This window comes from Scyliorhinus canicula, chromosome 9 (genome assembly GCF_902713615.1).
Source record: "Scyliorhinus canicula chromosome 9, sScyCan1.1, whole genome shotgun sequence".
Classification (NCBI taxonomy): Eukaryota; Metazoa; Chordata; class Chondrichthyes; order Carcharhiniformes; family Scyliorhinidae; genus Scyliorhinus; species Scyliorhinus canicula.
Genome location: NC_052154.1, coordinates 119,482,765 through 119,510,030, shown reverse-complemented (window position 1 = coordinate 119,510,030; position 27,266 = coordinate 119,482,765). Strand labels below are relative to the sequence as shown.

General features: G+C 48.7%; 1 protein-coding gene across 1 annotated transcript in view; it reads left to right on the top strand.

Moving 5' to 3' along the window:
* The window catches only part of LOC119971636 (potassium voltage-gated channel subfamily KQT member 1), an 865,896-nt gene that overhangs the window by 620,064 nt on the left and 218,566 nt on the right, over positions 1-27,266 (top strand). The window contains exons 15-16 of the mRNA XM_038807461.1: positions 20,176-20,222; positions 26,162-26,223. Of these exons, the coding sequence (XP_038663389.1) occupies positions 20,176-20,222; positions 26,162-26,223 (109 nt within the window). The remainder of the gene's footprint in view (positions 1-20,175; positions 20,223-26,161; positions 26,224-27,266) is intronic.

Genomic DNA, 27,266 nt, shown 5'->3' with positions numbered 1-27,266 from the left:
TCCCGACGCCGGATTGAAAACCGGAGTGTTTCACCCCGGCGTCGGAGGCTGCTCCTCGCCCCCTATTCTCCCACTCGCGGGGGGCTAGGAGCGGCGCCGCGTCATTTTCACGCACCGGGCCTTGGTGCCGCGTAAAAGCGGCGCCGCGTAAATTACGCGGCCGGCGCCGCATAAATGACGTCACCTGCGCATGCGCAGGTTGGCCGAACCCATGAACCACCACAATCTCCTGCCATTAATCTGCCGTCCTCCCCGCGGGCACCCCGCAACAAATGTCGGATTGATCTTGTGGGGCGGTGGAGGAAAGGAAGTCCTCCTTTAGAGAGGCTGGCGCGCCGATCGGTGTGCACCGATCGCGGGCCAGACCCCTTTTGCGCCCCCACCCGGTGCTGGATACCCCCTCCCCTCCCCACAGGCCGCCCCCCCCTCCCCCCGCCAGCGTTCCCGCGCTGTTCCCGCCGGCAGCGACCAGGTGTGGACGACGCCGGCGGGAACCCGTCGTATTGGGCAGGCCTCTTGGCCCATCCGGGCCAGAGAATCGCTGCTCGCCTGTTACAAACGAGTTGGAACACCCGTACACTTTATAACCCGGCCACTACAGTCTCCTATTTCTCATCTCACTGCTAGATCTGGTGTTGTGGTCATCAGGACTTTCCATTTCTCTACCTTGCTCTCAGAAGAATGTTCCCACTTTCATTCCTTTCATTTGGACAATTGTGAAGGCTTTTAGAATGGCATTTTTTAAGTTTCCATCTTCACACACCCAAGTCCCACCTCCCCCTCATTACAATTGCTGGCTGGGTTTGTCTAGTTTAAATCTTGAAGGGTGTGGTAACAATATGATTGAAATCATATCCTCAATTTAACTGAAAATTGTGGTCATTTTGGCAGAAGGATATGTTAGCACAAACTCAGACAGAAAGGTGTGAGATCAGCTATGTACGGTCATATCTATATCACTTGAAAATTACATCGTGTTTCACAGAAACCCTTCATTTATTTAATTGATATGTAGGGACATCTAGATGCGATTTCTTGCAAAAATATTCCTGCTCCTCTGTCACAACCTTGGCAGCCTGGTGCTGGCATAGTGGTTATATCACTGCACTAGTAGTCCAGAGGGCTATATTAAACAAAAATGGTGATGCAAGTTCAAATCCCAAACCAGCAGTTGGGGGATTTAAATTCAGTTAATCAAATAAAGCTGGAATAAAGTATAGTATCAGTCATGACTGATACTATTGGATTGTCATTAAAAAAAAACCTTAACTGGTTTACTCATGTCCTTCAGAGAAAGAAATCTGCCATCATTGCTTCGTCTGACCAATATGTGGCTCCAAACCCACAGCAATGTGGTTAACTGTCCTCGGTAGTGACCTCACAAGCCATTAAAAAGTTGTTATAATGGACGGCAGTGGTTCAAGAAAGTGGCTCACCACTATTTTCTCAAGGGCAATAAATGCTGGCCTTGGCAGTTTTGCACACATCTTATGGATAAATACCGGTAAAAAGCAAGAAGGGCTGTGGACACCCGAAATGCTTTTTCAAAACATTTTCTTCGAAATTTCACATTTTCTTCCGAATTCCAAATTTCACATTTTCTTCCAAATTTACACCCAACAATAAACAATAATCAGCAACGAATCCAATGTCAGCCCCCATATCAATAACAACGATCCCATCCTCCCAACAAACCCCAGACATTAGTTCACATGTTAATATAAACAAATGACAAAAAGGATTCGTGAATCGCCCATAGTCACCATTAACACAGACAGTCCCCCTCCCCCAACCCTCCCAACACCCCCACCCCAATGTTCAATGTGATCCAATTCTCGAAAGTGCAGAATGAATAACGCCCATGAATTGTAGACCCCTCCATCCTTCCCCTCAGTTCAAATTTGACCTTTTAAAGCGTCAAGAATTCCAGCAGGTCCCCTCGCCACGCCAGGGCACAGGGTGGAGAGGTTGATCACCATCCCAACAGGATCCGCCTTCAGGCGATCAATGAGGCGAAGGCTACAACATCTGCTTCCATGCCCGTTTCCAACCCTGGCTAGTCCGACACCCCCTGAATATGGCCTCCCGGGGGCCTGGATCCAGTTTCACGTGCATCACTTGAGAAATTACCCTTAAAATCTCCTTCCAGTAATCCTCCAGTTTTGCTCAGGACCAAAATATATGAACGTGGTTTGCGGGCCCCCCTTGCCCCCCCCCCCCCCCCCCCCCCCCCAAATGTTCACACACATCTTCTACCCCCTCAAAGAGCCAGCTCATCCTCGCCCTTGTAATGTGTGCTCTATACACCACCTTCAGCTGTATTAGCCCCAACCTCGCGCATGAGGTGGAGGCATTCACCCTGCAGAGCACCTCACACCAGACCCCTCCTCCATACCCTCTCCCAACTCTTCATTCTACTTTGCCTTGATCCCTTCTAGCGGCGCCTTCTCCTCCTCCAAAATAACCCCGTAAACCATGACACTAGGGGCTGGTTTAGCACATGGGCTAAATAGCTGGCTTGCAATGCAGAACAATGCCAGCAGTGCGAGTTCAATCCCCGTACCAGCCTCCCAAACAGGCGCCGGAATATGGCGATTAGCGGCTTTTCACAGTAACTTCATTGAAGCCTACTTGTGACAATAAGCGATTATTATTATTATTATTATTATCATTATAATTATTATTATTACTACTACCTCCCTTCTCCAGTCCCCCTGACATCAGCACCTCGTCCAGCAATGTGGAAGCCGGCTCTACTGGGAAGCTCTGTATCTCCTTTCTGGCAAAGTCTCGAACCTGCATGTGTCTAAATATTTCCCTCTGCTCCAGCCCATACTTCACTCCCAGCTCCTTCAATCCTGCAAACCGACCCTTAAGAAACAAATCTTTTAGTGTCTTAATCCCCTTCTTCTCCCATTTCTGAAAATTTCCATCCCACTTTCCTGGCTCGAATCTATGGTTCCCCAGAATCGGCATTTCCCTTGACCCTGCCCCAACCCGAAGTGCTATCGAAACTGCCTCCAAATTCTCAACGAAGCTATTACTACCGGACTCTCTGAGTAAATCCCCGGGGCCGTCAGGAGCAGCACTGTCGCTAGTGCCTTCAATCCCTACCCCCTACCCAAACTCTCCTCCATTCTGACCCATTGGGAGTCAACCCCTCTGACCTGGCTCCGTACCTTCTCCACATTCACTGCCCAGGAATAATACATCAGGTTCGGAAAACCCAAACCCCCTGCCTGCCTTCCTCTCTGTAGTAGCACCTTTTTAATTCTGACCATCTTCCCATCCCAAATGAATGAGGTAGTCATCCTTTAAATCTCTCTAAGAAATGCCTTTGGCAGGAAAATCTGCAGGCATTGAAATATAAACAGGAATCGCGCAGCGCATTCATTTTAACCGACCCGCCAGTGACAGAGGGAGACCATCCCACCGTGCCAAATTACGTGGTATTTTTGCAGGATTCTCCACCTGGGTTGCAGTGAACGAGTGGGAGAAGTTTATCTCTCCTTTTCCTCTCCCCTGCGCACCCTCACCCTGAATTTTAAAATGGGCATGAACATTTGCACAATGTCACTTTTGTAACATGCTTACTCATCTTTAGCTCACAGTATCACTTTGCCACTTTGTCTCAGTGGACAGGGTGCATTCATAGGAGGAAGAGAGTATAGATATAATAATCTTGCTAGCGTCACAAGTAGACTTACATTAACACTGCAATGAAGTTACTTTGAAACTCCTCTAGTCGCCACATTCTGGCACCTGTTCGGGTACACTGAGGGCAAATTCAGAATGTCCAATTCATCTAACAACCACGTCTTTTGGGACTTGTGGGAGGAAACCGGTGCACCCGGAGGAAACCCACGTAGATACAGGGAGAACGTGCAGACTCCGTACAGACAGTGACCCAAGCCGGGAATTGAACCCGGGTCCCTGGCATTGTGAATCAACAGTGCGAAACACTGTGCTACTGTGCCGCCCATATGCAATGCTAGGTATTCGGATATGGGTTCAGTTACCACCGGGATGGCTGGAAATGGACTTGATGCTGCCATGAATGGAAGTGTTACATTGGCAACCAAGTGTTCAACATTGACTGATGACAAGAACCCCGTGAAGACAGATTGCCATCATTGTTGCTCGATAAATGTGGATGGTGGGATTATGGTAGGTGCAGGTACACTGGCTATTGATCACCCTTCTTTCATGTGGTGCCACTAAAAGCAGAACCCGCTGTAGTTGGAGCACTTTCCAGGAAGTATCCAGCTATAGGCCATTGGTCAGGCATTCAAAATCTGAGTGCTGCCATCAGGTCCGATTTTCCAGTTTTAAAATGAACAGGAGCCTCCATATGGACTAGCCATCAGCAAAAATGAGGTATGTGCACTCCCATCTGTAGATGGGGTGGGCAGGTACCATCATGTGGAAACAGAGCAATCCTTATGTTACCTAACTCTCCATTAAGCATCCATTTCTTTCAAATGCCTCAAATTCAGGAAATTCTCATTGGGAATTCCAATAACTGCACAGGGGGCAAAAAGGACCTAAGAATATTGGGCACAAACGTTCAAGAAAATCTTAGTAACATTAACAACAAAAAATGAAGAAAAATGACTAAGCAATGGCTGAAATAGAGATACTAGGTGGGATTCTCTGTTAGCTGACGCCGAAATCGGGGTGTGCGATTGGGCGGAGAATAGCTTCCGACGCCAAAATCGCAGCAAGTGCTGGTTTGACGCCAAATCACGATTCTCCTTCACCTCAAAAATGGTGTCATTGCATTTTACTCTGCGTGCACTTTAAACACCATTTCACTGGTGGGCCCACCCGCGATTCTCGACCTTCGATGGGCGAGTTCCCAACGGCGTGGTCCACTTGTGCTTTCACAAATCGTGAACCTGGCGTGGTGGCTGCTGAGAGAGAGACAGAGAGAGGGTTTACGGACAGTGTCCAACATCGCTATAGTTTGCCGACAGTCATGCCGCTGCCCGCCAGGCTTCTGCTAGGGCTGGGGCGAGTAGTGGGGAGTGGCCAGGAGGTGGGCTGTGGGTTTGGAGTGGACGAACACGGAGCACCATTGCCACGGCTGTAACATTAGTAACATGTTGTTATTATAGGGGTCATATAGGTGTCTCCGCGGGGCACAACCCTGGGGGCCCTCTGGCCCAGCCGACCCATCAGCTGTATGGGCACATACAGGACAATCAATGCCATCCTTTTGGCTTTGATAAGTGTGCGGCTGCAGCTTGTCAGCCTCCCGAGTATCAATCACGGACCCGGACAATACCGCACCGGTTTTCACGGGAATCAACTGATCCACGGTGCTAGCCCCTCAGCGATAGCAGAATCAGTCCAGGTGCAGCACCGATTTTTCTGTCATAAAGGTCCGCAGATCCTCCGTTGGTGTCAGCATTTAGTCTCAGAAATGGAGAATCGAGCACACTGTGTCCATTCCATGACCTTCCATGTGTCCAGCATAATTTACAACTCTGTATATCCATTTCACAAAGGCATGAGATGCTCGACAAACGTTAAGAAATGGTGTTCAGTTCAACTCTGCCTCCTAATTAATCTTTAGGTAAAGCTCCTGCCAGATTCAAACAAGTGTTTCTTATGTTGCGATCCTTTACGGAAAGGATACAATGAGCGACACTTTCCAGGTGGCAATCCAGATCAAAAAATATTCCCAACTCTGAGTGCATTTGAAAATCTTTGTGGGAGATGACAATCTGTTGCAACAGTCAATTTGAAGACTCTGCTGGATTTAGAATCTTACTAAATTAAATCTCCAATCTACCATTGAATATCAAAGTCACTTCAGCCAAAATAAATTTTGAGTCACTGATATGAAATGCAGTAGTTGTACAAAAGGATTGTTGCACTTGCTTCTTCGTGCAGTTGTGACATAGTCAAATGATCACTGATGTACCCTTGTTTAATCTGTCAGATATTTCTGTTCAACATACAGCGACGGCCATATTTTCCAAAGGTTCCACAAATATAGAAAGACAGTAACAGTTCCCCCCCACCTCCAGTTTATGGTCCTTAATGAAGTTTTTAGCTGCTTCTGGGGTCTCGAAATAATACTCCCGGCCTCCGAACATCACCCATAATTTTGCCGGGTAGAGCACCCCAAACCTGATCTGCCGCCAGTACAGCACCACCTTGGCCTTGTTGAAGCCTGCCCGCCGCTTTGCCAACTCGGCTCCGATGTCCTGATAAATTTGGACATTATTCCCCTCCCAGTCGCTGGTACGCTTCTCCCTGGCATATCGCAGAATTTTCTCTTTCTCCACAAATTTATGGAGACTCATGATCACCGCCTGCGGTGGCTCCCCAGCTCTCGGCTTCTGCCTCAGGGACCTATGCATTCGGCCCACTTCATGTTCCTGATCTAGCACCCCTTCTGCCACCAGCCCAGCCAGCATCTTCGAGACGTACCTCATGGCACTCACACCTTCCCCTCTTTCAGGCAGGCCCACTATTCGCATGGTCTGACTTCGCAAGGTATTCTCCTGCTCCTCCACCTTCGCCCTCTACGTTTTCCACAGGTCTCCTAGGAGTCCCACCTCCGCCGCCAGAGTCACCACACGATCGCTGTGGTCCGAGATCACTCCTTCGGTCTCCTGAATCTGCGACCCCAGCGCCTCCAAACACCTCTCCATCCATTCCAGAGAACTCTTCACGGGTACCACAGCTCCTTTGATGACGTTTGAGCGATGCTCACGCATTTCCTTCATCTGCCGGCAGAATTCATCTCGAATTAACGGCATCAGCTCCTCCATCTGGGGCCTTCCAGCTTGCATCAGCCCCCCCCCCCCCCCCCCCCCCCCCCCCCCCGCCTGCATGCTTATAGTGACTGCTGCAGCAAAGGCTCCCTCCAACATTTCAGCCAAATCTCTCACTGTTTTCTGCCGGGTCTGATAGTCAGCAGCCATACCACACCCGGGGGAACTACTCCTCCAACATTCACCTACGCCTTTTCATCAAAATTCCACCCAGTTTCGGGTAAAAGAGCCCTTTTCTGTGCCTTTAAGCACTCACTCCATGGTCACAACCAGAGGATCTGCACATTTTCATTTGTACCTCAAAAGGGAGAAATCTTATTGCTGGAAGCTGCCCTGGTTGGGGGGGTTCAACAAGTATGGCACTTCTGTACAACAGCAGGAAAGGGGGACAGAGTGGGATGGTGACCAGCATTCAGTTCAATGCTTGTGATGGATATGATTCCCATTTGAGCACTTGCATTCCATGAGAAAAATCTGAGACTTCTCTTCCTTCTGCAATTCCAACTTGACCTTGAATCAATGGTAACATTCTCACATCTGATTCAGAAGATTGTACGTTCAAGCTCCATTCTAGAGACTTGACTTGTGCACATAATCAAAATGTCATTGAGGGAGTGTTGCATTGTCAACAATGTTGTATTTTAAATGAGATGATAAACTAAGGTTCTCTCAGATGAATATAAAAATAAACAGCCAGGAAACCTTGAAGTGCCTTGGCCAACATTTATCCCTCAATCAACATCACCAAACAGCATGGCAGCACAGTGGTTAGCACTATTGCTTCACAGAGCCAGGATCCCAGGCTCGACTCCCGGCTTGGGTCACTGTCTGTACAGAGTCTGCACGTTCTCCCTGTGTCTGCGTGGGTTTCCTCCGGGTGCTCCGGTTTCCTCCCACAAGTCCCGAAAAATGTGCTGTTCGATAATTTGGACATTCTGAATTCTCCCTCTGTGTACCCGAACAGTCGCTGGAACTTCATTGCAGTGTTAATGTAAGCCTACTTGTGACAATAACGTTTATTATTATTTTTATCTCTCAATCAACATCACCAAAACAATTTATTTGCTTTTTATCTCAGCACTGTTTGTGGAATCTTGCTGTGTGCAGTTGGCTGCACATTCCTCGGAAAGTATTTACTGAGCTGTGAAGCTCTTTGGGCTGTTCTGAGGACATGGGTGGCACTATACAAAGCGGGTTCTCTCTTTCTTTTGCTGTTCATCATGCCTTGCAGAGAGTTGCTGGACGATCATCACCAAGTTAATCCTTATGCTGACGAACAAGCCTGGGCAAGTGCCATTGTGATTGAGTAATCCTACATGAACTGAACTTTCTTACACTCATCTAATCACTGCTTCATACTATAACTCTTGGTGAAGAGATCTCCCAGAAAAGGCCACCAATGTGAGGTCCCACGGCTCTGTTGTTTTACATTTGGTCATGGTTTGGGATTTGTTTCTGATTTTCTCTGCGATAAATGCAAATAGCAACTCAGACAAATTGATAACATATGTTACACTGTGCTTCTCATTGCAATGTACAGTACATAGCTATTCAAAACCCGACCTAAAGGTGTTGTGCACATGGCAGGTTCCTGGAGCACTTAATTCGCAGAGGTGTCACTCCAGACTTTACACTTCTTGAACGTTTTCAGTGGATAGTTTAACAAATTAGACATGAGAAAACAGTGGAGGAAGATTGTTAGAAAAGAAAGTGGATATTCTGTATTAAGAGATAAATTGAGACAAAGATGGAATTAGGAAGTTAGCCATTAAAATATTACATTTTAAGAGTTGTTTGAGGTTGATGAAGTCCAACAGGTCAATGTGTTGTATCTAGTGTGTCAGTGAAGAGAGTTAGCGTGCATTCGATTTTTGTGCGCTCATGTCCTTTTCACTTTTAACCCACATTGTTGGCTTGCAGTACGAGAGCAAGAAGTCCGCTTGGTGAAGCAGTAGTGGCCTATGAACTTGTTTCTTCATTGATGTTTTGAAAGTTTGGACCACTGTTTCAGCCAACTCATTTGAACAGGGTGGTAAGGGGCTGCCCTTTTTGTTTGTTTGTTTGTTTTTGTAAAAATTTAAAGTACCCAGTTATTTTTTTCCAATTAAGGGGCCATTTAGCGTGGCCAATCCACCTACCCTGCACATCATTTTGGGTTCCGGGGTGGGACCCACGCAGACACGGGGAGAATGTGCAAACTCCACACGGACAGTGACCCGGGCCGGGATCGAACCCGGGTCCTCGGTGCTGTAAGGCAGAAGTGCTAACCACTGCGCCACCATGCCACCCTGGAAAGGGGCTGTCCTTATGTGCTGGAATCCATTGGATTTAACAAAGCGTTGTAACTCTTCAGCTGTGAGGGCAGTACTGTTATCTGAGACAATTGCCTCAGATAGGACGTGAGTGACAAAGATTGGCGCAGCTTGTCCATGGTGGCTGCTGTAGTGGTCGAATGCATAAGCTGGACATCCAGGCTGCGCATCCACGACAATCAAAAACATAACTCCCAAAGCGAAACCTGCAAAGTCAATGTGGAACCTTGACCATGGATGACCCGGACACGCCCAAGGGTGCAAACGTGCTGCAGACGGAAGATTGTGTTGAGACTGACCGTGTCAATCATTGATTGACCATGCTTTCTATGTCCTTGTCAATCCCTGGCCACCAAATGTAACTCCTGGCCAGTACCTTCATTTCAAATTTGGGATACAAGGAGGGGTGGAATGGAAAGAAAGGCATCCATAGTAACTCCTGCAAAAAAGCCAGTGCCAAACATAGGGCACTGTATTCCTTTGGACTATATTCCTTTGGACTCAACCGGGGGTAGTCCCAGGGCCCAGGGGCGGTCCTGATGTTTGAGCAGCCCAGAGTCTCTGAATTTTGAATTGAAAACTGAAAATTCTGGAAAATCTCAGCAGGCCTGGACCCATCTGTGGAGAAAGAAACAAAGTTAACAGTCTTCAGGACATATCGAACTTGACACGTTAACTTTGTTCCTCTCTCGACAGATGCTGCTCCACCAGCTGAGTTTTTCAGATTTATTTCAGATTTCCAGCATCTGCAGCATTTTGCTTTTACCTTTATGAATTCTGCCCAGGATCGCACATTGGAGCGAGACCAATTGTGAGAAACCTGGCAGAATTTCTCAGATTTTTATTGTCACAAGTAGGCTTACATTAACCCTGCAGTGAAGTTACTGTGGGAACAGAACCTAAAATGGACTTAGTACTTTGTTTTGTACCTGACAGTAACTTTGTGATGGAAGAGTGGGAGTTGGAAGAACTAGTGCAGCCAGTCAATGAAAGTAATATAAATACAGCAATCTACATTGCCACAAATCATTGAAACCAGAGAGATTTCTAATTATTTTATAGAATCCTTGCAGTGCAGAAGGAGTCCATTCGGCCATCGAGTCTGTACCTTGGAAAGAGCACCGTACTTAAGCGCATGCCTCCTGCCTATCCCCAGAACCCAGTAACCCCACCTAATTGTTTGGGAGACTAAGGGGTAATTTAGTATGGCCAAACCACCTAACCTGGACTTCTTTGGACTGTGGGAGGAAACCGGAGTACCCAAAGGAAACCCAGGCAGACATGGGGAGAAAGTGCAAACTCCACACAGACAATCACCCGAGGCCGGAATTGAAACGGATCCCTGAAGCTGTGAGGCGGAAGTGCTAACCTCTGTGCCACCATGATGATGATTGGTCCGGAGTTGAGTTGACAATAAGAAATCGAGGGAAGATGTTCTATAAAAAACAAAATTTTAAAGACTGTGAAAGTTAGATCATTTGAGGAGGACTGTATGTTCCTCCTTTATGCCACTTCTCTACTCCCAGCTCACCGCCCTCATCCTGCTATCTGGCAGAATAAGCGAGCCACTGATGGTGTTACCATGGATCTCTTGATTTCCATCCAATTCACCCCCTTGCAAACACCAACCTGAAATTATGCTTTCAGGCCTCCCTTGCTGCAGCAACTTCAGGAGAACGAGGCAGAGAAACACCACAAACTAATGAAGAGGCCCCGTTACTTTACCTCAGTGACAGCAGATGCCACATGCTACGTCATAGCCTGCCCCATAACATGGCAAACAGTCTCCTCCATTGGGCTTTCCCCACACAGGCACTGCTTTTCTCACTTCTAATTGTGTACTCTGCCACCTTGTCTGCAGGAGCAAGGAGAGAATGTCAGTGATTGTGTAGCACTATGATTGTGAGGTATGTCTGTGAGAGCTGAATAACTGGTGATATGTGAAGGCAAGAAGAGGTCAGTGTGAGGCTGCCAGCATTAATAAGCGTGTGAGAAGCTGATGCTGAGTATCTGGATGTTAGGCTTGAATTCTAAGTACCAGGGAGTGCTGCTGGTTGAGTGTTGGGGGCATTGTATATTAAGCAGAATGAGAGGCTGGCAGTGATGTGGTAAGATGGGAAGATAAGATGCATTCGCTGATCTTGACCACCACATGTGGCCATTAGACTTCCTGTGGCATTGTTGCCAGGTCCTCAGCTCCAGATGCTGGGAATTGACCTCCCTGGTCACATGCCCCCAATCCCATACAGTGGTGGTCCTTCAGGGCCTCCTGGCACCCCACAGAACTATGATATCTCAACTCCTGACTGGTTCCAACACAAAGGCCTCAGCGGTGTATCTACAGCCCTGGTGTTTCATTTTCTATGTTTTAAATTGCAATAATACTATTCAGAGTTGCCTCCTTTTAAGAGGGGGAGACTGCCTTTAAGAAGAGCAGGTTGACAGCACCCAGTGCTTGGCCTCCTGCCGAGTGCAAAGGCAGCCAGCAATGAGACAGATAAAGAAGCCCAAGGACGGTGGCTCCCTCTCTGACTTTTCTTGCTGTTCACACTATTGGAAGAAAATGTTTTGTCCAGTTTTCTGTGGCACATGGACCTTTTTCCCCCAAAGTCCTCCTTTGTGATTGACTTCAAGTTGACTTTCTCAGTCCTTTGGGTTGAGTAAAAGTTATTTAACTGCCATCCTGCCCAACTCTTTATCTGAAAAGTTCTGTACATCTTTGCGGAGCACTGCTGATCAAACTCTTTGTCTTAGTTCATGAATTAAACTTTCTGACTTTTTTGTTAAATTTTTACAAAGGTATGTGAATTCCAGAATATTTGCCGCCTATATCAGCTAAATACCAATTAAAATGTTTGAAATGGTGAAGGCAGCATTATCACAGCTGGTTTTCCTATGCTGCTGTCACCAAATTTTTAATTAACCAAAACTTCTTACTTGAGGTATGTAGCAGGCACTATGGGACTTGCTGGAAACAGTGCTAAAAGAATTGTGACTTGGTGGACATGCTTCACCACACCAAAGTCTCCAAAATATACATTGGCCTGAATTTTTAGGAACATATCCTCACCGGCTCCAGCAGCCCTGATGACATATTACACTCTAATAAGCATTGATTGGCATAAAGCGGGACATCCGCCCTCACTCGGGAGGAACTTCCACCTTGGAGAGGTGCCAGCCAATCCAATTGGCCAGGAGATCTCCCGTCCCTCCAGGCACAGCGCTGCAGTGGCCGTAAGAGGCACTGCAGAGAGCTGTCTGGAATTAAGTTCTGGACCTGGAGGACAGGTAAGTGGAAGGAGTTTGGCGGGGTTGGGTTGGGTGGGGTGGGGGGGGAAATGTCTGGGCCCATGGGGGTAGGCTGTGTGGCGTGTGAGGTTCAGAAGTCAGTGGGCGTTAAGGGGAAGGTGCCCCTTATCAGAAGGGGGCATCAGATGGATGTGCCTGTACCCCCTACTATCTTTCCACTCAAAATCAATCTTCTTTTCTTTCTGACCTTGCCCCCCCCTCCCCAAACTGTCATCTACTTGCCAACCTAAATATTGAGGCTAAACGGGAAAAGGCCACTCAAGAGCCTTAATTGGGGCAAGGACGAACCATCCCCTGAGAGCCTGCCCACCCGCCCAATGTGAAATTGCAAGCACGTCTGGGCACGTGGGAACCTGGAGGGAATCTCACCTATGCAATTTCAGGTAACATTCTGGCCATTATGTATGCTGACGTGGTACAGGAATAGATCATTTAAGCGTAGGGATTGTCCTCCGTTGTATGCCTTGGCCCTTCAGCACAGATTTCATTGATTGAAAAAATTCAGCTGGCACCATGTTGGTGCAGTGTTTTGCACTGCTGCCTCATGGCGCTGATGACCCGGATTCAATCCCGGCACCGGGCCACTGTCTGTATGGAGTTTGCACATTCTTCCCTTGTTAGCGTGGGTCTCACCCCAATATCCCCAAAAGATATGCAGCGTAGGTGGAGTTGCCCTACTAAAAGCACCCCTTAATTGGAAAAAATAATTGGTACTCTAAATTTTTTTTTAAATCAACTGGTGGTTCCATCATAAAAGAAGATTGAAAAGGGTAAGAAAGGAGATAGGGTAGGCCAAAAGGAAAACAATTAGTTGAAGATTGATTGCAAAAGCCAGGAGATTATATGCAGACAGGAAAACTGTTCGAATTTTCTTCTATGGAAATGCTAGGAAATTTAGGCCTACACCCTCAACTGGCAGCTCTCTCTCTTCCCCCAACCTCTTGTCTGCCACCACAGGTTATCCATTCCTTATCTGCTGCATTGTAAATGCTGATGGTCAGAAAGCATCCATCCATTTAAGGAACTTTTTGTAATTACCCAGGCCGATTGCCAGTTTTTACTAGTTAGTCCAGTAGATGTAGGCTGAGTAAAGGCTTCCTTTCCACCCCCTCATTTCCCAACATTTCTGCTCGAAGCTTCACCTGGTTAGAGGTAGAACTGTGATTGATTTTATGCTGTTGAAAAAGGCGGGAGGGTCAGCTGGAGCAAAAGAGAAGGCCAGGGATAGGTTAGAGGTGATGGGGGGATTAAATGACAAACATGTCAGTGGAAAAAAGGACAAATGTCATAATTTTCTAGGATATTCCCCGCAGCAGGTTTGGCGAGTCATTGAAATTTCTGTTCACAACAGCGGGATGGGAATGGTTGGAAAATACGGCCAAAGAGAGTTGTAATGATAGTCATGAAGAAACAAAGCATTGGTCCAGAGTAGGTGTTAATAGCAGAATAAAGACCAGTGCTGTCTAAAACCAAAACATTGAAAACAATCTGAAGATTGGCGTTGGGGATACAAAATGGAGGACAGACTTCATCTCTGGGATTCTCCGGTATCTGGCTGACTGGCCGTACCAGCGCCAAAGAGTGGCATGAACCGCTCTGGCATCGGGCCTCCCGGAAGGTGCGGACTCCTCAGCACCTTCGGGGGCTAGGTCGGCACTGGAGTGGTTGGCGCCGCGCCAATCGGCGCTGAACGGCCTCCGCCGGCCGCAGCATGCGCAGGAGCGCCAGCATGTTCCCAGAACCGCTGCCGTGATTCCTGCGCATGCGCAGGGGGTTTCTTCTCCACACCGGCCATGGCGGAGCTTTACACAGGCTGGCATGGAGGGAAAGAGTGCCCCCATGGCACAGGCCAGCCCGCAAATCGGTGGGCCCCGATCGCGGGCCAGGCCACCGTGTGTCCCCCCTCCCAGGGACCGGATCCCCCGAGGACTCCACAGGTCTCCCTCAGAGCCAGGTCCCGCTGGTACAGACCTTGTGTAATTCATGCCGGTGGGACTGGCCGAAAATGGGCGGCCGCTCGGCCCATCGGGGACCGGACAATCGCCGGGGAGGCCACTTCCAACGGCCCCCGACCGGTGCGGCGCGATCCCTGCCCCCTCCAAAAGACCGGCGCCAGAGAATTCAGCAGCCGGCGTTGGAGCGGCGGGGTGGGATTCACGCCGCCCTCCCGGTAATTCTTGGACCCAGCAGGGGGTCGGAGAATCCCGCCTCATGTTCCGAAACTGTTTTTTAAAAAACAATTTTTATTGGAATTTTTTACAGAAAATATAAAAAAATATAACAACAAACAATAATATGCAACAAACTACTCCATAACAACCGTAACACCCCCCAAACCGTATCAACACATGTATCCCATCCCCCCCACCCCCCCCTCAACCCCAACAAGAGAACTTAACCATAAATTAAAATTAAATAAATAAAATTTAAATAAAATAAACAAACATAGTCCTCGTTCCCCCACCCCCCCACATCCAGGCGCCAGAGCGGGCGCTGGTCCCGCGCCTCCCCCATCTCCAGATCAACCCAGTGCGGAGCATGGTCCGAAATCGCTATGGCCGAATACTCGGCATCCTGCACTCTCTGAATCAATCCCCTGCTCAGGACAAAAAAGTCTATCCGGGAATAAACCCTATGGACATGAGAGAAAAAGGAATACTCCCGCGCTCTTGGTCTCCCAAACCTCCAGGGATCCACCCCTCCCATCTGGTCCATGTATCCCCTCAGTACTTTGGCCGCCGCCGGTCTCCTACCCGTCCTTGCACTGGACCGGTCCAGTGTGGGATCCAGCACTGTGTTAAAATCTCCCCCCATGATCAGGCCCCAACAAGCGCCTCATGAAGCCCGCATCATCCTAATTCGGGGCATATACATTCACCAGCACCACCTTCTCTCCCTGCAGCCTACTCTTCACCATGATATATCTGCCCTCCTTGTCCGACACCACCTCAGCCGCCTCGAACGCCACCCTCTTCCCCCCCCCAGAATCGCCACCCCCTTCCCCCCAGAATCGCCGCCCCCCGGTTCTTCGCGTCCAATCCTGAGTGATAAACCTGCCCCACCCACCCCTTCCTCAGACGAACCTGGTCCGCCACCTTCAGGTGGGTCTCCTGGAGCATAGCCATGTCCATCTTCAGCCCCCTCAGATGAGAAAATACCCTGGTTCTCTTAACCGGCCCATTCAGCCCCCTCACGTTCCAGGTAATTAGCCGGATCAGAGGGCAACCCGCCCCCCTCTCCCGCCGGCTAGCCATAGCTTATCAAATGTTCGCCCCAGGCCAGCACACCCCGCCCGACCCGTTCCCCATGGCGATAATGCCTCTCCTCTTCCCCCCCGGCCCTCACCAGCTCCTTCCTGGTCATTCCAGCAGCAACCCGGTATCCGCCCCCCCCCAGGCTAGGACCCCTCCTAGCCGCGACGCACCCTCCATAGTACTTCCTTGAGTCAGCTGACTTCTGCTGACCCCGGCAGCTCCCGCCAACGCCCATCCCCTCCCGGCATGGGGTCATCCCCCTCTTGCCACACCTCCTTGGCACCGCTTCAGCGCGGGAAAGAAGACCAGTAGAGGCCCCGCCCCACCGCCAACTCCACCCCCCCTGCCCCGCAGCGCGGGAAACCAGAGGAAAGCCCGCGCTTTCACACTGCCACACCCCACCCTTCTAACGCAGTTCCCCAACATCCAGTTTCACCCCAACCCCCAGCCCCATACAGAAGAGAACATATAAAACACAAACCCCCAACATTCCCCACCTAACCCACAACCATCCCCAACAGACAAACCCACCCGTAAACAGAGCAAAAAGAAAAAACCAGCATACATAACACACATGTCGAAGTTAAAAAAGTTGAAAAAACAGCAACAGCGAAAACAGCAACGGCCATAGTATGTCCCCAGACCCTAGTTCGAGTCCAGCTTCTCCGCCTGTACAAAGGCCCATGCCTCCTCCAGGGACTCGAAGTAATGGTGCCGGTTCTTGTATGTCATCCACAGGCGCGCAGGCTGCAACATTGCAAACCTGACCTGCTTGGCATGAAGCACCGCCTTCGTCCGGTTGAACCCGGCCCGCCGCTTAGCCACCTCCGCACTCCAGTCCTGGTAGATCCTCACTACTGAATTCTCCCATTTACTGCTCCTCTCTTTCTTGGCCCAGCGCAGCACACACTCCCGGTCACTGAATTGATGGAACCGCACCAGCACCGCCCTCAGGGGCTCGTTTGCCTTGGGCCTCCTGGCCATCACTCTGTGAGCTCCCTCAAGCTCCAGGGGCAAATGGAAGGACCCCTCTCCCATTAACGAGTTCAGCATCGTAGTCACATACACCAGGAGGTCCGACCCCTCCAGCCCCTCCGCCAGGCCCAGGATCCTCAAATTCTTTTGCCTCGTGCGAACGTCCAGCTCCTCCAAGCAGTCTTGCCACTTTTTATGAAGTGCCTCGTGCAACTCCACTTTCCCCACGAGGACCACGGCCTCCTCCTCCCTTTCAACGGCCTGCTGCTGCAACTCCCGAATAGACACCTCCTGGGCCGCCTGGGTCCCAAGCAGCTTGTTTGTAGTTGCATTCATGGAGTCCAGCAACTCAGCCTTCAGCTCCGCAAAACAACACAGGAGAGAGGCCTGCTGCTCCTGCGCCCACTTCCACCAGTCCTCGGGTGTCCCGCCGGCCGCCATTTTGTTCTTCTTCCCCCTTTTTTTTGGGGAGCTGCTGCAGCTTCTTCCTTCGTCCCACTCCGGGTGAGCACCATAAATTGTGTGGAAAGCTCCTCCAGACACCTTCCCCCACTGGGATGCGTTAAAACAGCGCCGTTTGGGGCCCTCAAATCGGCCCAAAAGTCCCTAAATAGCGGGAGCTGCCGAACGTGCGGCTTAGCTCCGCATAGCCGCAACCGGAAGTCATGTTCTGAAACTGTTGAACTCAATATTGAGAACCTGGCAAGTGTTCATGAGCTGCATTACTTATGCACATTAACCTTGCTGGCTTTAGATTCATTATTCCCCGAAAAATGGTTTGCATGCTTTTCAGACTTAAGCATGTGAAGAGAATTTGGCGCTGGATAGCAGTACTGAGTAAGCAAGGCATACATAAAAATAAAACTTTTATGGCTTGTCACCATGTGCCCCTTTGTTTCCTCATCTGAGAAAGCTGTGAGCTGCTGCCAAACTGGACTGGTTCCACTATATATCTGGCAAGAAGAGATGATGAGGAAGATGATAGCCCACTGCAGGACTGAATCCGTGATGTTGGTCAAATGAAGGCTAATGATGACCATGAAAAAAGTATACGCAATAATGAAACGTGAACAATTCCGAAGTATCTCTAATTTTTGCACATAGAATCATAGAATAGAACATGTGGTTCATTGTTACCAGGCAGTGGAGTGAAGGAATACTGCAGGCATTACAAATCATATTCATTCTAAGATCAGTGCTGTCAAGGAGTTGGGCCAATTTCAATGCCTGTCTCCTTGAATCAGGAGAAAAATTGGTGTTTGCTTTCTCATGTACGCCGAACCCACTTTGGAAATCAAAACCTCTGAGAATGTCGAACCAAGTCTGATAAACTCACTGTAGTGTCACGGCCTTCTTCCGCCGTGGATTAGACTTTCAGGAGATTATGTAAAACGAGAATTTGTGAAGCAATGCATGACCCAAATTTTAAAAGGGAAAATTCAAATTTCATTGTATCTATGTATTGTGCATCTTAGCCTGGAGTGTCTGCTCATTTGAGCTTTTTCTACCACCACTTGCCTGAATTGAGCCAAATCAGTGAAAATAATTGCAAAGGTTCAAACACAGATAATGTCCAGCACAAATTGAGTTTCTTTTGCATTGGTTTGAAAACAAAACACATGGCAAGTTGGCTCCGCCCACAAATAACCTCCCCATCAAACTGGCAAGAGTCCTTCTTGTGTATTTCCATTGTTCCCATTTCCCTTATTTTATTTTTCTTATTTTGATCACTGGTCCCAAAATTGGGGTGTGCCTTGGAGCAGAAGACTCAAGGTTGAAAGAGCCTGCTTCCCAGGACACTCTATTCCCAGGTTTTTTATTTTGGAAGGGAGAAGCCAGACTCTTCGGCACTGAGTGGATCATAGGAACTAGCTTTGGAGGGACTCTGTTAAGTTGGTTAATTGGCAACTGGTGGGTTGGACAGGGATAGTGTTCTGCCTGACAATGGTCAGTGACTGGTTCCTGCGTGATGTTTTCTGAGAGAATTTGCAGAAGTGTTTAGACCCTAGAAGTGAAAGGAACGCTCTCTCTCGCTTGCTGAAGTGAAATAACTGCTCTATTGTTCTGATAGTGGGTGCCTAGCATATTCTTTGCTGTGAGCCTGAAATTATATTGAGTCTGCAGAGAAAGCAGACAATCTTGTCAAAGAAAGCCATCTCAAACCTAGAAGGAAGAAGTACCAAAACAAAAGCCTAAACTTCAGAAGGATATTGATTGGAAGGCATCCCAGTGCATTAGTGATCATTATCCTTTCATTTTTATTAATATTTTGTTTCCCTCTCCACCGCCTTTTCCCCTCTGTTGGTCTGTGTGTGCGTGTAGAGAGTGGGGGATTTAGGGAGGGGGGGTGTTGGGAAAGGGGTAGCAGATAGCCAGTTACATTTTCTGTCCGTTTAATTATAATACGATGCATAATAAAGGTTACTTGTGTTTTAAAGTAATAAACGTGATGACTATAGTTTATTAGGCTCAACCAAGGACCTTGGATATTTTAAATAACATCTAATTTCACCTGTGTTGTGACTCCGGGTCAATTGGGGCGGAATTAACCATGCACTAGCCGGTGTCTTGACAAACTAATTGCCTGTTGAATGCTTGCAGTCATGACAACCATTTGAGGCCTTCAATAAAGGTCTTAAATATAATGGGCGGGATTCTCTCACCCCGGAGCTGGGCCTGAGAATCGGTGTGAATTGCGCCACGCCACCCCGACGCTGGGATGCGATTCTCCGCAGAGCGGAGAATTGGCACCATTGGCAACGGCCCGGTTGGCTCGGCACCGGCCGGTGGCCGCTCTATGCGCCCCCCCCCACCCCGGTGATTCTCCGCCCAGGATGGACCGAGCGGTCGTACCAAAAAACCCGAGTCCCGCCGGTGCCATTCGAACCTGGTCTTCCCCGGCAGGACCTCGGTGTGGAAAGGATCCGGTGGCGGTCTGTGGGGGGGAGGGGGGTCCGACCCCGGGGGAGGGGGGTCCGACCCCGGGGGAGGGGGGGGCCTCCGCTGTGGCCTGCGATCGGGACCCACTGATCGGCAGGCCGGCCTCTCGGGCTGGGGGCTTCCTTTCTTTCGTGCCGGCCCCTGTAGCCCTACGCCATGTTGTGTCGGGGCCGGCGCGGAGAAGGGTGACACCGCACATGTGCGGAAATTGCGCCGGTCCCACCGCGCATGCACAGACCCGCGGCGCCCATCTGACGCCGAGATCGGCAGCTGGAGCGGTGTGGGTCTCTCCGGTGCCGTGCTTGCCCCCTGTAGGGGCCAGAATTGCTGATCCTGAGGCCATGTTGATGCCTTCGGGAAACGCAACGGCATTTACAACGGTGTCAACACTTAGCCTCAGGATCAGAGAATCCCACCCCCCATGTTTTTCTGGATACTAAGGGCTGGATTAAATGCTCCCTTACCAGCAGATTTGAAGAGGAGGGTGGAGGAACAGTAATCTTTAAAATATCAAGTGTTGACTATGCCTTTCTGTACAGTATCAAATCAGTTGTTTGCTGAATTCATTACTCATTTGATTTTTATTTTATTTCCTAGACTCGACCAGTCCTTAGGAAAACCAACGATGTTCCTATCAGTCTCAGGTAATTATATCAACCATTTATTATAATCTTACAAAAGAGGTCAGAGTGGTCTTCGATGTGGGAAGGCAAGATATTTTTAAAGTCTCACTCCACACCCCGTGACTACAGCTTATGTAAATGACCCATTAAGTTAGAAAGAGCCCAAGTTCACGGTAGCATGGTGGTTAGCATAAATGCTTCACAGCTCCAGGGTCCCAGGTTCGATTCCCGGCTGGGTCACTGTCTGTGTGGAGTCTGCACGTCCTCCCCGTGTGTGCGTGGGTTTCCTCCGGGTGCTCCGGTTTCCTCCCACAGTCCAAAAGATGTGCGGGTTAGGTGGATTGGCCATGCTAAATTGCCCGTAGTGTAAGGTTAATGGGGGGATTGTTGGGTTACGGGTATACGGGTTACGTGGGTTTAAGTAGGGTGTTCATTGCTCGGCACAACATCGAGGGCCGAAGGGCCTGTTCTGTGCTGTACTGTTCTAAATTCCAGTCTGTTGGGTTAGTGCAGGGGTGGGCAAACTACGGCCCGCGGGCCGCATGCGGCCCGCCAAAGGTATTTCTGCAGCCCACCAAGTCATTAAAAAAAAAATGTAAAAAAAAATTTAAAAAAAATTTTTTTTTTAAGGTTAATGGGGGGGGGGGGGGCTGTTGGGTTACTTACTGGTATAGGGTGGATACGTTGACTTGAGTAGGGTGATCATTGCTCGGCACAACGTCGAGGGCCGAAGGGCCTGTTCTGTGCTGTACTGTTCTATGTTCTATATGAGGCGCCCAGAATCATAACCGGGTGAAGTAATTATTTTACTTAATATACTATGCGGCCCTTTGTGAATTGTGAATTTCTGAATGTGGCCCTTGCACGGAAAAGTTTGCCCACCCCTGGGTTAGTGGATCACAGCCAGGGCACATCACAGCAATTACAATAATTTTCACTTGAATAATGCCTTTAACATAATTATCCTTCATGTGTGCTCTGCCAAGGTAGATCCCTGGACCGGGATTCTCCCCTACCCGGCGGGGCGGGGGGGTCCCGGCATAGTGGAGTGGCGCCAACCACTCTGGCGTCGGGCCTCCCCAAAGGTGCGGAATTCCGCCGGCTGGCCGGCGTCAGGCTGGCTGAAAGGCCTTTGCCAGTTTGCGCATGCGCCGGTGCGTCAGCGGCCGCTGACGTCACCACCGGCGCATGCGCGGTAGGGGGGCTCTTCCGCCTCCGCCGTGGTGGAGGCCGTGGCGGCGGCGGAAGAAAAAAAGTGCCCCAACGGCACTGGCCCGCCCGCCGATCGCGGACCAGGTCACCATTGGGGCACCCCCCAGGGTCCGATCGCCCCGCGCCCCCCCCAGGACCCCAGGTGCCCGCTCGCGCCGCCAATCCCACCGCAACCAGAGGTGGTTGAAACCACGTCGGTGGGATTGGCCTGTCAGCGGCGGGACTTCGGCCCATCGCGGGCCGGAGAATCGCCGCGGGGGGGTACGCCGATCGGCGGGGCGCGATTCCCGCTCCCGCCGATTCTCGGGTGGCGGAGAATTCCGGCGGGGGCGGGATTTACGCCGGCCCCGGGCGATTCTCTGACCCTGCGGAGGGTCAGAGAATTCCGCCCCTGGTTCTTTGTCTGCTGATGCTTCATGTTTTTACTCTCAAGAGCATGGTGAAGTATAGGCTCTAGGTCTACATAAGGCGGCGGAACAAGAATTGAACCCATGCTGTTGGTGACAATCTGAACCACACTCCAGCCATTTAGCTAATCATACACCCTGCCCCAACCCAGCTTTAACATTAATACAACATTCAGTAATTTGGTTGCACAGAGAATTGCTGAAAGAAGAGACATGCTATCAAAGCTTTCCATCTTATATGCACAGAATACCTACAGTACAGAACTCAGTCCATCGAGTCTGCACCGACCTTTGGAAAGAGCACCCTACTTAAGCCTATGCCTCCACACTAGCCCCGTAACCCAGTAATTCTACCTAACCTTTTGGACACAAAGGGGCAATTTAGCATGGCCAATTCACCTAACCTTGCAGATCTTTGGACTGTGGGAGGAAACGGGAACACACAGAGGAAACCCAGTCAGGCGCGGGGAGAAAGTGCAAAATCCGCACAGTCACCCAAGGCCGGAATTGAACCTGTGTCCCTGGCGCTGTGAGGCAGAGTATGAACCACAGTGCCACCTTGCCGCTCCATCACGACAGCTCGTAAGAAACTACCAGCATTGAAGGGGACTAACAACTTACACTGCATGAGAAGAGAGTGCTGATTGGCTGCTGAAGACTTGGCCAATCTGTTGATCTGCCCAGTTTGAATTTGAACAAAGCTGGGCGGTTAACTGTTCCATGCTGCATTTTTCAATGGCAACTCCTCCACCAGAGGGCTCCTTCAGAGTCCACTTGCGAACCAATCAGTACTCTTTTCTCATGCAGTATAAATCATTGTCCCCTTGGTTGGTAGTTTCTAATGGCCTGCCCTGATGAGTGCAAGATGAAAAGCTTTAATAGCATGTCTCTATTTTTTCTTTTTTTTTAAATGTATTTTCTTACAACCACGTATCAAAACAGGTTACAGCGAATAAACACCCTGGGAAACATACTTCCCAACATTCAACTATACGGTCCGCACAGATCTTTCCCCCTTTTCACCCTCCCCACCCCCACCTTTCCTCAAACCTCCCTGAAGAGCCCCTTAACTCATACTTTATCTTCTTGAACCGCAGGAAGTTAGACAGGTCACCCAACCAAACCACTACTCCCGGTGGCGATGCCGACCGCCACTCCAGGAAAATTCGCCGCTGTGCTACGAGAAAGGCGAAGGTCATTACATCGATCTTCCTCCTCTCCATGAGATTTGGCTTCTCTGAAACCCCAAATATCTCCATCAAAGGGTCCGGGTCCACCTCCTCCTCCACTATCCTGGCTAAGACTCACACTCTCGCCCAGAATCTTCCCAATTTTTCACATCCCCAAAACATGTGCGCGTGATTCGCTGGCCCCCGCCCACACATCTCACACTCATCTGCTAGCTCTTGAAAGAATCCACTCATTCTCGCCCAAGTCATATGTACCCTGTGCACCATCTTAAACTGTATCGGGCTCATCCTTGCACAAGAGGAGGTCCCGTTTACCCTACGCAGTGCCTCACTCCTTGCTCCCCAATTGATCTCCCCTCCCAACTCCGCTTCCCATTTCTAATAATAATAAGAATAATCGCTTATTTTCACAAGTAGGCTTCAATGAAGTTACTGTGAAAAGCTCCTAGTCACCACATTCCACCGCCACCTGTTCAGGGAGGCTGGTACAGGAATTGAACCCACGCTGCATTTGCAGGTTCTGCCTTCTCGAGGTAGTCTCCTGCTCTTTCCCCTTTGCCTTCAACATTTTACAAAGGTCTCCAAAGAGCTCCACCTCCGCCTCCAGAGTCACCATACAATCGCTGTGGTCCAAGATCACTCCTTCGAGCACCCGAATCTGTGACCCCTGCACCTCCAAACACTTCTCCATCCGCTCCAAACAACTTTTCAGGGGTGCCACTGCAATTCGGTGGCCTTTGCACGATCCTCCTGCATTTATTTCCTCTGCTGATGGAATTCCGCCTTAATAAAAACCATCAGCTGCTCCTTTGGGGCCTTCCAGCTTGCATCAGCCCTTCCTCTTCCTGTACCTTTACAGTGGCTGCTGCAGCACAAGTATGATCCAATTTTTCAGCCAAATCTCTCACTGTTTTCTGCCGGGTCTGGTAACCAGCAGACATCCCACTGCCGGGGGAAACTACTCTTCCAAAATTCACCTACGTCTTTTCATCAAAGTTTCACCCAGTATTGGGTAAAAAGAGCTCTTTTTTGTGCCTTCAAGCAGGAGCTGCCCTGTATGTGACCACTCACAACATGGCCACCATCGGAAGTCCTCTCATGTCTCATTTCTTTTCAGCAATCATACAACATCATTTTTTTTTTGATTTGTTTTGTTTTTAACAATTTCAAGTGCCCAATTAATTTTTTCCAATTAAGGAGCAATTTAGTGTGGCCAATCCACCTACCCTGCACATCTTGGGTTGTAGGGGTGAAACCCACGCAAACACGTGCAAACACGCAATGTGCAAACTCCACACGGACAGTGACCCAGAGCTGGGATTGAACCTGGGACCTCGGCGCTGTGAGGCAGCAGTGATAACCACTACGCCACTGTGCTGCCCCTTTAATACAACATCTTAAAGTGCCTCACAGCGTGAGAGAAAATAACAATACACAATTCAATGTTGAGAGCAGGGTTAGCAACAAGGGCAGAAGGCAGTATCTACGAGATAGGTTTAAAGGAGACTTCTGATAAACAAAGAGAGAAAGCTCGTGATGGAGGGGTTTAGGAAGATTGTACCAGAGTTGAGGGCCAAGACAAGAGAGGTTGTAAAGAATCAAACACCCAGGGTGGTAAGGAAGCATAACTTATTGCAGAATGGAATATGGACAACAGCATTTTGAATGGGTTGCAATTAGTGAAAAGACCAGATAGGACCTTCCGAGATTAACTGGAAAGATTTGTGTTGAGTCTGCTGTGTGGAAAGTGGGTATTAATGCCTCTTCAGTCCGGATCCAGCTGGAGAGTGAGGTGGAATATACTTTCTTCCAGTAAACGCAGGCTGATTATAGAAGAGTTTGAAGCATGCAGAGATGAGGAAGCGATTGGCAGTGACCTTTTGTCCTGGTTCGAAACGTCAGACAAAGCAAGTCTTCAGACAGTGTTAAAACGGTGGCTATGGGGTGTAGATGAGGCACTTTGAATGAACGGTGTGTTAGAGTTCTGCAATTTGTTCTAGAATCGAGGGAGAAAAAGCAGGCAGTAATATTCCTGTTACTGATCCAGCGAGTGCTAGGAAGTGTGTGGAAAGTGGAGGAGGCCGTGGCCAGGCTTGACTGTAATGCTGCACAGTAGAAAAGCCTATCAACACTTGGCTATGCATGATGATTACTTGCTGGGATGATATTTTGGTGGACGCAAGACATTTGTGAAATTATACCTCAGCTGGACGTGAATACCTGTAAGAGAGGAGGGATAAAAATGGATACAAAAATAGCGAGGAATGAAGAAACCCCTATCTTCAGTTTGAATTTAGGAGTGAAATCTAACTGGAATTATCTGGGGAAAGACATGAGGTGACCTTGGGCAGCAGAGTGCCTGCCCAAACTATGAACAGTTTAGGTTTGCGTCTGTAGGACTGATCAAGGCAGAATCCAGCATTCATTGGAAAGAAACTATCAGCTTCATTCAGAATGTCTGCAGGAAAGCTGCTTTGAAAATATTCTACAAAAAACGGTTGGCAGTAGGTTTTCCTATGTTGCAGCAAGTGTAGTGGAAGCTTCTCTCTACATCCAGCTCATACTGTATTTGACCCTTCAGTCCTTTTCTTGAGGCTGCATAAGTTGAAAAATGGAAAATCTATCATTCCCCAGCATTGATGCCTTTACAGCTAATTGGGCCATAGAATAAGTTGCTGCGTAAAGCATTCAGTGATGCCACTCAAACATGTTTTTAATCCTTGTAAGCTTTGCTTTGTACAAGTTTGGACAGCATTTATAATAAGACTAGCCTTATTTGCCTTGGCACAAACAAAATGCAGACTTGATTCATTTCTCATAGGCGAGAAGATTCTTTCGCACCCTACCTGCTTCATTCTTCTTGAAAGGGTTAAAATTACAAGTCAGATGTAAAGTCTAAAGATGTAACAGCCCATTCCAGCCTGAAAGCTAATCTGGTTTGCAGGGACCATTTGGTGGGGAAAAAAATAATTCTGAAATGTGAATTTGATACTTTAATGAGCTTTGCAGTTACAGAAGGCTTATGATGCAATTAATTCTTATCAGTTGTAAAAATATTTATCCAAATGTTTCGCAGCCACTTTCTGTTAAATCGTTTAAAATATACAGCAACAAGTAATGAGCTCATTCTCCTTCTCATGGTATATTTCAGAAAAGAGCCAGGACAGGGGCAAGAACACAATTGGAGCGAGACTTAATAGAGTAGAAGAGAAGGTAAGACTGCTTTACGATTTGCACTTCATGAGGTACACATCTGGCTTGTTTGCATTCTTAATATCTTGATACTGAACAGAAATAGTTCTTTTATGGGCCTGCGCATTTCTCATGTATCTGACACGTACACACGTCGACTTTGCTTCAGTGGAGCATTTAGCAAGGTGGTGGAGCATTTTTGTGACAATAGAGGGTGCATGTTCAATTCCCCTACTGAGTTCCTAATCTCGGCCTTAATACTAGGCTCTGAGTAGCTGGCAGGTGGCTTCTCAGCAGAAGGGAGATAAAGAATGGAAAGTCATTGTTATGCTCTTGCCCTCTCTCATGGCCAGATCAGAGGAACATGAATGGTGGCCCCACACTCTCAGCCATCACCTGGATGAGGAATTTGATCATCTCACTTTAATTACAAAAATATGCCTTAAAGACTTAAGTGTTCTGCAATCCATAATGATAAACTATGAAACTTGAAACCTATGGTTGGTTGTTATAATGTCTTCATAAGTTAATTTTACATGGGAAAGTGAATTATTTACACCACTTTGTAGCACACTGGACATGAGCCAGTACGATATTCGTTAGTGCTCAAGGCTTTTCCTCCGCCTCCAGCTGGTGCAACATGGCTCTGCACATGTCAATCATCTAATGTTCTCTGACTCACAGCAGAGCAATGCCACGAGAGTGCAGGAAATATACAGTGCTGAATAACGGATATGTAAGAGTTGTTACAAGGCTATAATCCTGGCTAGGATACAGCTGATCAGGAAATGCACCACCTGGGTCCAAACTGAGCCAGACAGACGAGACAAGGATTAGACTTAACCTTTAACCTTTGACCAGTTAGCTGACTTTCAGGCAGGATTTTGGGACAATGTTATAACCTCCGCCCTCTGAGGTGAAGAGAAGGAAACAAATACAACCAACAGCCAGGGTTCCTGTTCCAGATTATTAGCCCTATAGCTGACACCGTGAATGGAATTTTCCAGAAGCACAGAGCACTATCAAAACCTTGTCAAACATAGCTGACAGCTTATCATATAATT